The 14,807-nt window shown below is 35.3% G+C and overlaps 1 protein-coding gene across 5 annotated transcripts in view; it reads right to left on the reverse strand.

Annotated features, from left to right (window-relative positions):
• Nucleotides 1-14,807, reverse strand: part of PDS5B (PDS5 cohesin associated factor B) — a 99,069-nt gene that overhangs the window by 67,509 nt on the left and 16,753 nt on the right. For all 5 annotated transcript variants that reach the window (XM_030274357.4, XM_012569781.5, XM_002195422.6 and 2 more), the window contains exons 2-6: nt 11,197-11,322; nt 7,625-7,828; nt 3,178-3,264; nt 2,986-3,083; nt 1,788-1,914 (exon numbers count right to left, since the gene is read on the reverse strand). In XM_030274357.4, coding sequence (XP_030130217.3) covers nt 1,788-1,914; nt 2,986-3,083; nt 3,178-3,264; nt 7,625-7,828; nt 11,197-11,304 — 624 coding nt within the window. In that variant the 5' untranslated portion in view covers nt 11,305-11,322. The remainder of the gene's footprint in view (nt 1-1,787; nt 1,915-2,985; nt 3,084-3,177; nt 3,265-7,624; nt 7,829-11,196; nt 11,323-14,807) is intronic.

A 14,807-nucleotide genomic window follows, 5' to 3' on the forward strand; every position in this document is an offset into this window, starting at 1 on the left:
ATTCAACTTTCCCTTTCCACAGCCCACACAGCTGAACAGTGAGGTCAGACAAGACACAGTTCTTTTTTATGGTGGACCTTATCCTTTATCTCCTTCTAGTTTTGTGTTCAATGGAAGAGTGGAAAAATTCTCAACTCTGAATTTATTATACTTTTCCAGCTTGACATCAGCAGCCAAAGAAACCAGTTATAGGACACAAATTTTAAATAATTTTAAATAAAAATTCACTATGTGAAGATTTTGAGATGAAACAGAAAAATATTAGAAGCTCCTTTCCACTAGTATGGAAAAAAACAAAGGTAAACATATTCAGAATACAGTCTGACATTATGTATCTACTTCAGTTAAAAAGCAGGCTATAAATAAACATCCTAGCCATAGAAAGACTTAGATTGAAAGAAAAGCAGCAGAAAATGCAAACCTCAAATATATTTCCCTTATTAAAATACTCAGTCAGTAATTTTAAGTCCACTATGAAACAGAATTGTTCTAGTGCTGCTAATTCTTCAACTCAAAGTCAGTTTATTAAACATGAAACATAAAAACAGTATAGTCAAATCAATTGGAACACAGATGATACAAGGAAACAACAGATTCTTAATAAGACAGATTCTTAACTGAGGAAAAAACCTTAAGTATTTTGCATATTCTTGCTTTTGTTTTTTGTATTCCAAAGCTTTACTTCATAAATCTGGACTTTAGCTACATAAATTTCAGTCTAGTCCTGGTATACAAGTATAAACTCCTTGAAGGACACAGCTAAAACATTTGCAGTGGTGGAAAAAAAATTACTAACCTATACTAAGCATTTAGTCTTTCACTATCTATAGAAAATAATTTATGTGTTATTTATTCATTGAATTAATGACTAGTAGTAATGGCACACTAGTAGGCATTCCAAAGCATCTCTCTGTTAATAACCACTTAACCTTACACTTTTTAGAAACTACAGCAGTTAACACCTTCCTGAACACATAAAAAAAAAAAAAAAAGCTACTAGAATTGTCCAAAATACAGCTAAAGATACATTTCCCAGATAATTTCCCACAGTCTTTTTTTGTCATGCACAACTTACAAGTGAGTAGCCCATGAGATTTCAGTAGGAGACAGATTCCTGAACTAAGGAGTCAGACTTCCGTGATTTTTAAACATTTAAGTATCGCAACACATGCACAGTTCTGAAGTTTTTCCTTTAGTTCATCTATAGGAGACTTTTTTTTAAAATATGACATTGTTCATTAAGGTAAGACAACCATTCCTTGGGCTCCTCCTGAACCACCATTTCTGCACGGTTTTAATTCTATGGCTGCATCACAAACAGAACACCACCAAGCCAACATTTCTGAAATACAACAGAGCCAATCACAAATCAGCAGTCGTAATTACTTTTTCCATCCCACTCAGGGCAGCACCTTAGTTTGAACTGTTGATACAGGATTACATGAATGAAAAACTTTCCAAAGGATGTTTGTCACTTCTCTATTCCATTCTACCAGCATTGATGGGACATAAGAAAATTCTGTTTAAATTCATATGACATTCAGCCTTTTAGATTACTGCAACCACTGATACCTCGCTTATGGAAAGTATATCAGAGCAATGAAACTAGACTGTATTTTCTGTCTATTAAAATTACTTGTTTGCTAAAAGAAATACAGATAATACAAAAACATTTGTTACAGCCATTCTCTCAATTAGAGCTACATATCTGAACACATACATCCAAGAAATCATGATTACAAAAAAAAACTGTAGAACAAAACAAAACATAAGCCACTAAGTCTTACCTTATGTGCTGGCACTAGATTAACTAACACTGTATCCAAGAGTTCCTGTGACACAGTATCTCCCTCACAAATGATAGAGCTCATTAGATCAACCATGTGCATATGTACTTTTTGGTTATGACCGTTGCTGAAATTAAAAACAAGAATTCTTAGTGTAATATCGATGTAAAGTAAAACTTCTGTTCCTAGTACTGCCTGTGGTGATGGCAAACAACAAGGAATAAAATCAGCAAATCACAAGTTTTCTTAGAAATCAAAATACTTTGAGTCTTTGATTGCATGTCATCGTCATTCTTAAATTTCATGCTCTCCTCATTCACTACTGCAGTAAGACTGTATCTGTCCCTACCATGAAAAGACAGTGTATTAGAGCACCCCTCTGCTCTGCCCAGCACTGGAGAGACTTGCTCTGGAGTGCTGTGTCCAGTTCTGGGCTTCCCAGCACAAAAGGGACATACACATCCTGGACTCAGTCCAGCAAAGGTTCATAAAGATGATTAAGGGTCTAGAGCTGCTCTCATGGAAGGAGGGACAGAGAGCTGACATCTTTTTTTTAGCCTTGAGAAGAGATGGCTTAGGAAAGAACTTACTGACAAGTTTAAATACCTGATGTTGGGAGTAGAGAAGACAGGGCAAGACTGTCTTGACACCACACACTCAGTGGTGTCCAGTCACAGAACAAGACGCAGTGGGCACAGGGTGAAATACCAGACATACCATTCAGACAAAATAAACGTTTTAAATAAAAGGGTGATTGAGCGCTAGAAGGTTGCCCAAAGACGGCACAGCCTTTCCATCCTTGGAGATGCCCAAAATCTAACTGGCTACAGTTCTGGGCAATCTGCTCAAGCTGACCTGGTTTGAGCAAGGGGAAAAGACTAGACTACCTCTAGCAGTACCTCTCCAGTGTCCATTGCTTTCTGACTCATGTTTTCGCAGCAATAATCCTCCAAATTCCTTAGAATTGCATATTACACCGTTCAATTTCAAGAATAGAATAAAATAAATGCAGTAAATGACAATTAAATCTAAGTTTCTTAGAAAAAAAAGATGATGCGCACTGTGTCTTAATTCATTAAAACAGAAAAAACTGCTACCTTTAGTTAAACTGAATTACAAAACTCAATGCTAAAAGTTAGAACTCACTGACCTCAATCATGCAACAATATACTGTGAAATTTGGGGTGAAAATACTTACTTTATTACTGAAAACAGTGTTCTATACAGCTGTGTAAAAATCTCATTGCTGTCTTCTAATTCAAAACATATGTTATAAGACTTGACCCAAGCAATGTTCTGTGTTGGAACAAGAAAAAATAAAAGAGTAGTTAACACAAGATAAAACTGAAAGATTATGTTTAACGATTATTATGAAATATATGAAGCTTACCTCAAGCAAATAAAAGTATCGATTAAACTGGGGGCTTTTTGTATCTTCTAAACCTTTAAGTTGCCTTGTTATGAACATAAATATATCCTGAAAAGAAAGAAGTGCTAGTTATTCAATCAACTGCAATTAAATTTTCCAAATTAAATAATTACTCTTTAAAGTTACTTGTATTATTTAATCACTACAAAATATGCAGCAATGACAGACATTATTTCACTATCAAAAGAAAATCATCTTCAAAAACATCATGGAAAATGTCAAGGAGTAATTTAAAAATATTTCCTATTTCTTTAAAGGGTTGAGAAAGTAACCTTTTCCAAAGAAAAGCATTCAACTTGACAAACACAGCTGCAACTGTCTGGCTGCAGAAGTCAAGGGATTATTATTCAGCAGGACAATGAATTTAATATTTTTACTTCATATTACAATCAGTTTAAAAAAAAGGGGAAAATAGCAGTAGGCAACTACATCTTTCCTAAGAGATGTTATTATATGTTCACCCTATATTGTTTGTGCATTTCTCAGTCATCAAGATACTGACACAGATAACTCTTGCAAAAACTAATAAACCAAGTTCTTCCTGCTTCCTCTATCAACTTTCACCACCAGAAGACTCCTTTAGAAAAAGTCTCACTCAGAGTAAATTGAAGCAGGTTACAAGGAACAAACAGTCAATTAAGATTTAAATAGAAACATACAGGAAGGTATCTTTTAAATTTTTTTTATATTCAGATAATTAACAGCTGGAAATTCACAACTACAACTATATTAATCTGATACAACTATACTAAATAACAATATTTAGAAATAAGTATCACCAGAAACACTCTTCACAGCCTCAACTACATCTATGTTTCATCTAATAACTCAGGTGTAAATCATATAAATTCCAAAAGGTATAAAGTTGCCATAATACAATAGAGCCCTACTGTTAATCCTGAAATCTATCCTAGAAATAGTTATAAGGCATTTCTGTAACACTTTCAAAATGACCAATTCCCCTAAGTCCCCCAAGAATAATACACAGACAAAAGACAAGAATATGGTTTCTTTTTTTCCAACACTATAACCACAAAATCCAGCCTTAATCATTAAGCTGAGCACTTACTGTGGATCTAGGTAAAATCAAGAATGAGATTACATGTGATATCACCAACTCTTGGCAAAACAGCACAGCAAACACAATGCTCAGAGCTACAGCTACGTTAATGTTTGAATTTGGTTTTAATTTTGAAGGATCACTGTCTGGTTCACACTTCACATCCTTTATAGAGCACACAACCTAGACCCTTTAGCTAAAATTAAATCAAAAGACACATCTAATGGTCTCCAACCACTCTGAAGCATTCCGTTTCCATGCAAAAGCCCATCTGAAAAATCCCTCCTTCAAAAATTAGTGTATGAACACTAGCAGGCCATCAGTCCCCACTCAAAATGAAAGCTGTCTTATGGAAAACACTGGAAGGTTCTGAAAAGTTTAGAAGACATACAAACTGAGTCTCAGGGAAGAATAAGAATGTACTGAAGAAGAAAGGGGGCACATGACAGACTGACCAATGCCAAACATAAAAACTACTTAATCTTAGAACCCATGCTCTGTGTTAATTATTTCTGTTAAACTTTACCTGTAGAGGTAAATCTCAATCAGTTCATTTAACCCAGTATCTCAGTTTTTACCCTACAGGCCAGCATACAATATTTACCTACTTAATGTGATTCAAAGACCCTACTAATTTCCCAAAAGAAAGTTCTCATGACTGTGCTGTATATAACTACTAACATTAATGAACAGAATATATGTACAGTAAGTCCAACAACTGAATGTTTCAAGTAACAGCATGGTTTGAAAAAGTAAGCATTTACTCCTAAACTATTTTTAATTTTTAAAGAAAGCAAGACAAACTAAACTCAGAAGTACTCACTAATTTTTAGTATCTCAATTACTATGACCATATTGTACTATGACAAATATTTTTCCTTTTTTAAGCACACATAACATACTACTTGAACATGCATTTATAAATTCAAAATACAGGCTAAAATAAACTTTTGCTGCAGCCAAAAAATTGCAATAATTTCACAACTGGATAATAGGTTTTCGCATGAGACTGCATAAAACAAGTCTACATTAGAATCCAGATTTTAAAAACAAAAGTGCTCACACTTCAACTTTAGGGATTTTTTTTTTTTTTTTGTGGATTGCTGTCTTGATGCCAACTACATAATGGCTTTAGTAATCATCAGAGCCATGGCTCTCACCAGAGAACACCTTCACACAACTGAAGTTCTGCTACCATATACCCTTTTTAAAATCTACATTTCAGCAGAGACAGGCACACAGTCCTTCTGTTCAAGTAATTTCCAATGGACACATACAAATGATTAGATTATCTTCCCACCAAAAAATTAAATTTGGGCTCTAGGCTTCACGTGGACTGAGGAGGGCTCAAAGTTCAAAGTTTCAAGATCCCAGAAGAGCAAACCTACTTTAGCTCTATTTTTCTTCTACTCATGGCATTTTCAATCCCTGTTATCAATGCTCTTTTCAGTGATCAGCAAAGAATGTAAGATTTACACTGATGATACACATGAAAGAGGGAAACCTGAGATTCTTATCCCTTTCCTCAGCATCTCACTTGCACAATATGTAAGTTACAAAGAGATCCACTGAGTCTGAAGCAAGGGCAAAAACTTAAGATTTAAGTCTTGTCCTCTCCAGAAATCAAGCTTTTCAGCACTCCCCTTTGCCATTTTTAACTTTGGTGTTAAACATACAAGAATAGACTCAGCTGCAGTATGGATTTGAAATTAAATACTGGGTAAAAATACTGCCAAGGTATAACCCAAGAGGAAGCATTCTTCCTCTTACCTCTGTCATAAAGTGGAGGGAACTCTTCGACATTTCTATCAGAGCTTGTCCTGCAACCACAAAAGCTGATTTCAGAGGAAACGGGTTTGCAAAAAACCTACCCCAGCAGCCCTAGGCAAAGGTCCCTATTGTTTAGCTTTTCTTTATTTCTCAAAATCTGTTTAGAAAACTGCATCAAGAAACTGAGTTCTGAAATCCACACAGATTACAGAACTCAATGCTAGCAGTGGAAGTCCCTCATCCATTCCAAGTTCTGTCCAAGCAGTGGTTGTAGTATACTGATACTTCACGTATGAGATTGGAAGACTGTAAACCTTCCAATATTGTACACTACGAAATCTGAAGCTTAGTAGCATTTGGGAGATCAAAAACTCTAAGGAGGAGCTTAGCCCAACTCAGAAAAATAAATTAAAGCTCTTAGTCTAACAAGCAAATGAAAACATATACTCAAAACTGAAATACAACCAGACTTAAATACAGCACAGTAGAGAAAGCTAGTATTATCTCCAGTTGAAGACGGTGCAGTCAATAAGTACAGGAAGTAGATGTTGTACCTCTGATTACACACTTATTCAGAATTAAGAAAACAGAACTAAGAAAAATCCCTAGATATCTCTCCAGTTTGACTGTTAACAAAAGATGTACTAAGGCAGTTGAAACTGCCCTGTTTCCCTAATTAGGAAGCACTGCTGGTGCAACCACTAGATGAGAAATTGAGTGATTTTTCTCTTAAGTGATAATAGATAGATCATCCACCACAACCATCCTACTGTGGAATAAACAAAGACCAAACTAAACAAAAAAGTCCACACACTAAATCAGAGACAAAAAAAGTACACATTTTTCAGTGTCACTTTCACCTGTCTTTTTGTAAATTTACCCAGAAACTCAGTTCGCCACTCTAGATTCTGACTGCGCTAGAGAAACAGTTCAATTTTGATAGTTGGGAACTAAGTTAGATTTCTACTTTAAAAAGTAAAAGAACCCACTAAATAATATAAAATTTATTTCTTTCTGGAACAAATTAGTCAGATCTGTACTTCCTTTTCAAACCTGACATTTCTCTATCAACCATCTCCATCTAGTGGGATCAGTGATGTTTGTAAATGCAGAATTTTCCAAGTCACATCAAATATCATTTAACTCTGTACAAAAGTACTTTATCTTTGTTTCAATAGAACCTTTATCTATAACTATACAAGTACCCGCCTCTTGGTAGTTTAATTGGAGATCCATGGGTATTTTCCCAAGTGAAGGTATTAGCTATCTTGCAAGAGATTGTGATAAAAGCAATAATAATCAATATTTCTAAAGAAAAGTAACCTGCAAATCCCAAAAACAGTTCAATAAAATAATTATTTTCAATACAAATCCAAAACTCTGCAAGTTATTGGAATATGTACGGTTTAGCCCTTTATGTCATGGACAATTGACTTGACCAATCACATTGAAAAATCAAGTGAAAACTTTGAACTGTTTTGGCTGAACCAGAAATAAAAGGAGGGAAAAAGCAGTCATTATTACATTAATCACTGAGTGTAAAAACCACATGCGGAAAAAGAGATTAATTTTATTTACCTTCAGTTTATCCGGTGAAGTGTATGGAGCTTCAGGGGCATAAATTCTGAAAATATCAGCAAGACAACATGCTACCAACAAACGTACATCCTTATCAGGATGTTTGAGGAAAAAATCTGAAGCAAGATGTAAAGCAAGATTTAGGTAGAGCTCCTTTTCTTCTTCAGAGTCCTGGTCCATATCCATGAAAGTTTTCACAACCATCTAAATAGACAGACACACATTAGCACATAAAACGAAATACTTTGTGTAACAGAATCCTTACTAAAAGTTCCTTTCTGGTTTAGTGCAACTTCTATCTGAAGCATTATTAGCTATGCAGTAGTACTTAGTTGAGTAACCTGTGTTCTCATTTTTCAGGGCATAGGAAAGACCTGGCCAAGTCCTCTATTAACTGTCCCAGCACACAGTCTCAGCAGAAACACTGAAAGCCTAGTTGGATACTTCAAAAATCTTTTTGAAAAACCATGTAATCAAGTTGGACAATTGAAGAAGTACAACAGCATTCACCATTATAGTCACTCACTTAAAAATTCAGAAGATGGCAAAACTTTATTTAAAAATATTTATTTCTCCCTTAACTATTCAGTGATGATTTTTTTTTCCTCCTATTCTCTTTCAGTTTCAGGGTTTTGTCTATTACTGCTCTGAGGAAAATTCTACTCCCTGTGCTGTCCAGAAGCAGAGCTCACACTTTCAGCAAATGCATATATAAATCCAGGCAGCTCCACAGCATGGATGTTGTCCAACAAGACTAAAATGATCACTAGGATTATTAGGATCCAGTTACTGAAGTCATGGAAGAAAAAAAAAGTGTCTGGGACACCAAATATTTAATATGCTGAATTTAAAAAAAAGCAGGAAAAGCTATATTTAATAACTGTTAGTTGGTGAGAATTCTTACATTTTTCTGAAGGAGAAAAATTTATTGACAAAACAAAGTAATTCCTTATCTATCTCACAGAGGCAGAGTTATTTTAAGGCATTCAGCTCTTGTAAAATTAAGAAAATTATACTAAAGACTTATTTACACAATCCTGAGAATTAAAGCCAAAACTCCCATCTATTTCCTCAGTGCAGGAAGAGATATTATTCAAAGAATAATAATGTCAAGTCCTAGAATCCTATAACACTGCAAAATACTTTATTTTGCTGCAGTTTGTTGTTTGGTTGGGTTTTTTCCCCCCCTCCAAAAAATTTACTGTAACTGGTCAGGGAGCAAGAAGCCCAACTGAAAAAAAATAACCCTAAACTTCTGCATAATTAGGATCACAGAAGCTGTGAAGTTTTCAAACATATGAAAATTCTTTACAAAAAGACACAAAAGATCAGCAGCTTGTGCAGACACAACTTCCATTACAAGAAAAATAAAGTCCTCCCCAGTCAGGCACAGATGAACCATCTGAAGTGCACTAGTGCCCTTACACACTAATTAATTTACAAGTCAGAACTGTTTTCATTTCCATGAAAAGCAGACTTTTCATACTTCTTGCAACTAGTATGGTTTTCTTCTACTCTGGAAATGAACCTTTCATGTTTTTTCCCTGATAACATGAACATCTGTACAAGTCACGACAACAAAGATCAGTCATCCTGTCTGCAGAGCAATCCATCACAGTGTTTAAAGAAAAACAAAGAAAAACAGGCTAGTTGTCCTAGCATAGATTTCCAGGTTCCTGCAAAGCAATAAGTTAGAAGACTCCAGAGCCTGAAATCACACCCACCACAATTTATACTCCTGGAGCTTCAGCTTCCAGATGTGGCACGTATTTCTTAACCCATTCAATTTTTACTACATCATTCCACAGAAACAAGCTTTGGAATTTATTTGTATAAAACTGACAGAAAAGTGTATTATTAGACTGCTGGTCTAAAATTAATATTTCATTAGATGATGTCTTGGTTCTTGTGTATTAAAAGAAACTGTGGAAAAATGCTTTTCTCACGCTATCCATCATTTCCAAGAGTTGATCACCTTCTTTATGTCTTCAGTGCTAGTTCACAACTGTCATCATTTAGTTTCTATCTCATTTCCAAATCTATTATAAACTTCAAGAGGGCATCAATTCAAAATGCATCAAATGTCCAATGTAAGTTATGCTAATACAGAAATTCACTCTGCATACTTTCCATTTTCTTCTCAGATTTCTCCATAATTTGCATTTATATTAATATTTCATTATTAACAAACAGCAGAATGTCTGCTTGTGCACAGAAAAGTGCTTTTTCCTTAATAATTGCATGAATTTGTCAGTCAGAGAAATCAAGAGGCTAATAGTTCACTTACAGTTCAACTACTGTTCTTTAGCACCTGCAACTGTGTTTATACTAAAGTTCTGTACACTTCTGGTGTAGCATGAATCATCCAACCTCTTATAGAAGAAATACTGCAACTTTTTCCCTGCTTGAGCATCAATCAATTCACAGCCAGAATAAACAACTAACAAGAAACACAAGACAACTTACAAAGTCCTCTTATTCTGCAAGACAGATAAAGATGACAGAAGGGACTCAATATTCAAGACCAGAAATTAAATTAAGCTTCAGGAAAAAAAGTATTAGTAAGAACTGTGGTGCTTCATTTCCACAAGCTGAAAAAAATATGCAAGTGCTAAAAAAGAATTCCTTCTCTTAGGAATCATTCACATGTAAAGTTATAAATGTTGCCTTTTATTCAGCATCATAGAATGCAAAATACTCACTAAAGTCCATCAACCAAAATCCCAAAGCCTAGAGAGGTTACTAGGGGAAGACAAGAAGCAACCCTTGTGTTTTGGGATTTTATTGGTTTGTGTTCATTTATCCATCATTCCAACTGACTTAAAACTACTTCTTCAGAAAATTCCAAATTTAGCCCTTCCATCTGTTAAAATACTTAAGGTTCCTCTCCCACAACTGTTCCCTCCTGTTTCACAGGGCAAGCCCAAGCTATAGGCATTCCTTCTGCACAATACAGAATGAATTTTGTGAGGGCACACAGGTAGATAAAGAATCGTAGTAACAAACTTAGCATCCAAATCTGTCCAACTTTCCTGTATGGTTAGGCCAAATAAAATGGTCAAGAAATTCAAGACAGAAATACATCAAAGACTGGATGTATAGTCAAAGTATATAGACTAAAGTATAACAAAAACTACCTTCATCATGACACAGGCTAAAACAATGAAAATAAAGGTTTTTATAAACAAAATAAAGAGCACGAAGGCATAAAAGGAATGTATTGAGAGGTATCCAAATTATTTCCAAAATTATTACTCTCTTTTAGAGAGAAAAATACTAGAAAACAATCAAAGTACTGACTTAGCATAGTAGCTGAAACAAAATTTAAGTAGCATTTTAAATTAATGCAGCTCATTTCTATTTGTGATTTTTAAATGCATTTAAACCTTTCTTGAACAAGTCATTTCAAGAAAGTGGTAGAAGAGAAGGCTCAAGAGCAAAGAAGTTTCTCCTATGCACAGGAAAGGTAAAGCCCAAAGGGAAAAAAAACCCTTCCAGATATAAAATACAGTAATAGGATTACTAAATATCTTTTACAAGAAACTTTAATCTGCAATTAGTTGCTTACTAACCTTTAACCTTCTCACCATCTCTTCTTTAGATATTTTATCAGATATTTCTTTGACTCCTGGAGGATATGTGATTTTTCCATCATTGGCTCTCGTCTTCGAATGAGCCATGATTTCACGGTTTTAAAACTGTGGAAAGAAATTAAGAAGACAATGTTGTTTAACTAGTTCATGCTTAACCATATCTGTCCCACTTTGACAAACAAAATCCAACTAGAAATATACAACAAACCCATACAAACATAAAAAAAGACAAAATATTTGGATTGGTTTCAATAATCTATATTGTGGGACACAGCAACAGTTTTCATATCCAGGTAGATCGTCCTATGAAACAAAGCTTTCAAGAAGTATACATCAGAAAAAAGCTAAACTCCTCATTTCAGAATGTCATTGATCTTCACACTAACAAAGATGCAACCAAGAAACTTACTGTACTGCATGATCTGCTTCCACCTCTTGGTAATAAAAGATCCTAGCTAGCTTGGGTGTTCAGACATCTGAAGTGGACTTCGTGTTCATTTTTACTCTTTTGGAAAATGCAATTTTCCAAAAAGCCTAAAAACACCAGTGCTGTTAATTGTTACACACCACCAGATGTAACTCCCCAATACTGCCAGACAAGTATCAGATAGGGAATGAAATTTGAGACAGAAACAGAGCAGACCAAGTACAAGTCTTTCCTCTATGCCATTAAAGCCAATTTTCAAGTGAAAGACTGCAGATAAGCAAGCTCCTTCCTAAATTCCAGCTAGGAACACAACTCAGTTACTTGGTTTCTCAGTCCCTTTAAACTGATGCATATGAAATCTACCATGTAATCCAGTCTAACTCATACAGAGTTTCATTGCTTTACAGAAGGAAGCTGAACTGAAACCTTTACTTACATAAAAGCAATCAATACAAAAGGCAGTGAAAAAATCTAGATGGCATGTGTGGGAACAATCAGGATCTTAGAAAAAGACTGTACTAGGGCAGTTACAAATGAAGAATGTAACAAAAGAACCAAATTTCTTTGTCATTGTCTTGATATTTTTAGTTATTTAGTTAAAAGTATGATCCACTTCTAGCAGTCATGACTGTTCTGAACTGTGAATCCCAAGTATTGGGATTTGCATTCTTCAGTTCGTATTTCATTAAAACAACCAAAGTTACAAATTTTGTTTCATCTTCACCTAATCTTTTACGAAACAAAAAGTAAATATTGGCTTTTAAATTTTTTTTTTTTTTTTTTGCAAAGAAGACATGCAGCACAACCCATTTTATTTTTGTAAATAGGGAGAACATGAATAGAATGAACATAATCAGATGTAATTCAATAGGTATGACAAGCAACGGACTTCAACAGATACACGAAAGTCAACTCAGTTTCTGTCATCTTCTCTGCACCTACATGCACCCAGCAGTGGAACAGTGCCACATCTTGCAGTTGTAGTAAAAACTGACAATGACAAAGCTGGGAGGAAACAAAGCTCATTGAAGTAACTTTTTCTAATACTAAACTATGATGCCATTTTAACCCCGTTATATTTCTTTAATGAACTGCCATGACAAGTCCATGTCAAATCTAGGACTCCTCAAAAGCACACAGAAATTGTAATGAAGTTCACTCTTTTTGCCATTTGACATAGATATTACACTCTACCTTTCAGATGGGATGATCTTATATATTATACCTAAATTCATTCTAACAGCTCATCACAGCAGAAGGGAGCCTTGCTTGCCTGAATCTGAGAATGTATAAAAGCATCAGATGCTTTGATGGGCCAATCCAACTCACCAACTCAAAAAACAAGCCACATTGTTTTTGAAAAGCGTGTGACAAGCATCAAAGCTAACTCAAGGGAAAGAACAGGAACTAAGGGAACTGGGGAACAAAACTCCATTTTCCAGTGGTGGATAGCTGTCAGATCAGATCAAATGTAGTGGAAACTTGATTAAAACATGATGATGTAGCCCCATTTGGAGCACATTTTGAAATAATTCAAAGACTGAAACTTATACATTACAGTAAAGTTCAAATGTGCAGCCAGTATGCCCAATGGCCCTGCAACCAAGCTTTCAAGCTTCAGTGGTATCCAAGGTCTGGAGGAAACTGAAAATCTGTTTTGTGATTATGTGGCAAGGTTTTGGTAGTGGGGGAGGCTGAAGGCATGGCCCCTGTGGGAAGAGACAGGGGGCTTCTCCTATAGCAAACAGAGCCATATCCAGACAGCTCCAAAATAGACTCAGACCTTGTCAAAGTTGAGCCATCAGTGATGCTGGCAGTGCCTTCTCTGATAACGTATTTAAGAACTGACAAAAAACGCTGCACAGCAGTTACTAGGAAGAAAAGTGAGGAAAACATGAAACAACCTGCAGCCACCAAAGTTAGTGAAGAATGAAAGCAATCTTGACCAATGAGCTTTTTTGTCTTATTTCCTTCCCCATTCCATTAAGAAAGAAGAGAGAGCAGCAGTGTTAGTACCTAACAGCCAGCCAAGGTTACAGACAGGGATGTACACAGCTTATCCCTCTCAGAAGTACAGAAAAAAAAAATAATAGGACTTCACTGCCTAAAGAATTAATACACCTAGTCTTACAAGGTCAAAAATAATTCTAAAAAGGTTCTAAGAAATAGAACATACAGGAGACGGAATTATAAACCTTCTAATACTAAGAGAAACAAAAACCATTCAAAAGAAACAGCCGAAAACAAAACCTATCATTCAAAAAAAAAAAAAAATTCAATGCTAAGCAATTCCCTTGTACAACAGTTATAACTTCAACAATTACCTAAGTAAAACTTCATTACATTCCACTGCTTGAAGTTCCCCTTCTTCCAGACTGCCAATATAGCTGTGCATACCTAGCTTTATCAAAATAATCTGTGTTGAAAACTTAGTAGAAGCCACAATTTTATTTGGGGGTGAGGTGGGGAGGGTGTTTTGATGATTCTAACCAAATGCAAATCTCTGATTTCACGTTAGATACATCAGCTGTTTCAGTGAACTTCTGTCATGGAAAAAGAAGACAGTAACAGCTAAAAACAACAGCCTCAAGGCCAACTGTATGTACAATATGTTGAAAACAAAAATCTGTAAGTCAGTGATGTGATATTCAATGACTGAATTTCAAAAAGCTTTTAAAATTCATTTTTATAGATTCAGTGTATAGCAAAAGAAAACAGTCTAAGATGACAAGCATTTTGAAAGAAGGAAATTCTTTGAAAGCATCTTTGAGATTCAACAGACTCAGCTGACAGTTTCTATTACTTTTTTTAACAAATGAAATTTCAGAAGTTCTCCACCATGTTTTCAAAAATCCAGCATTATTCCATGTACACCATAAGAAGGGAAAGAGCTCAAGTCCTACAAGAAGAGGGTGGGGGAGCTGTGGATGTTTAGCTTGGAGAAGAGGAGATTCAGGGGGGAACTTACTGCTCTCAAAAACTACCTGAAAAAAGGTGTGGTAATGTGGGGATTGGTCTTTTCTCCCAGGTAATCTATGACAACACAAGGGGAAATGGCCTCAAGTGACACTAGGGAAGGTTTAGATTGACATCAGGACAAATTTCTTCACCAGAACAGTGGTCAGACATTGAAACAGGCTTCCCAGGGAAGTTACAGAATCAC

This window comes from Taeniopygia guttata, chromosome 1, assembly GCF_048771995.1.
Source record: "Taeniopygia guttata chromosome 1, bTaeGut7.mat, whole genome shotgun sequence".
In the NCBI taxonomy this organism is placed as follows: domain Eukaryota; kingdom Metazoa; phylum Chordata; class Aves; order Passeriformes; family Estrildidae; genus Taeniopygia; species Taeniopygia guttata.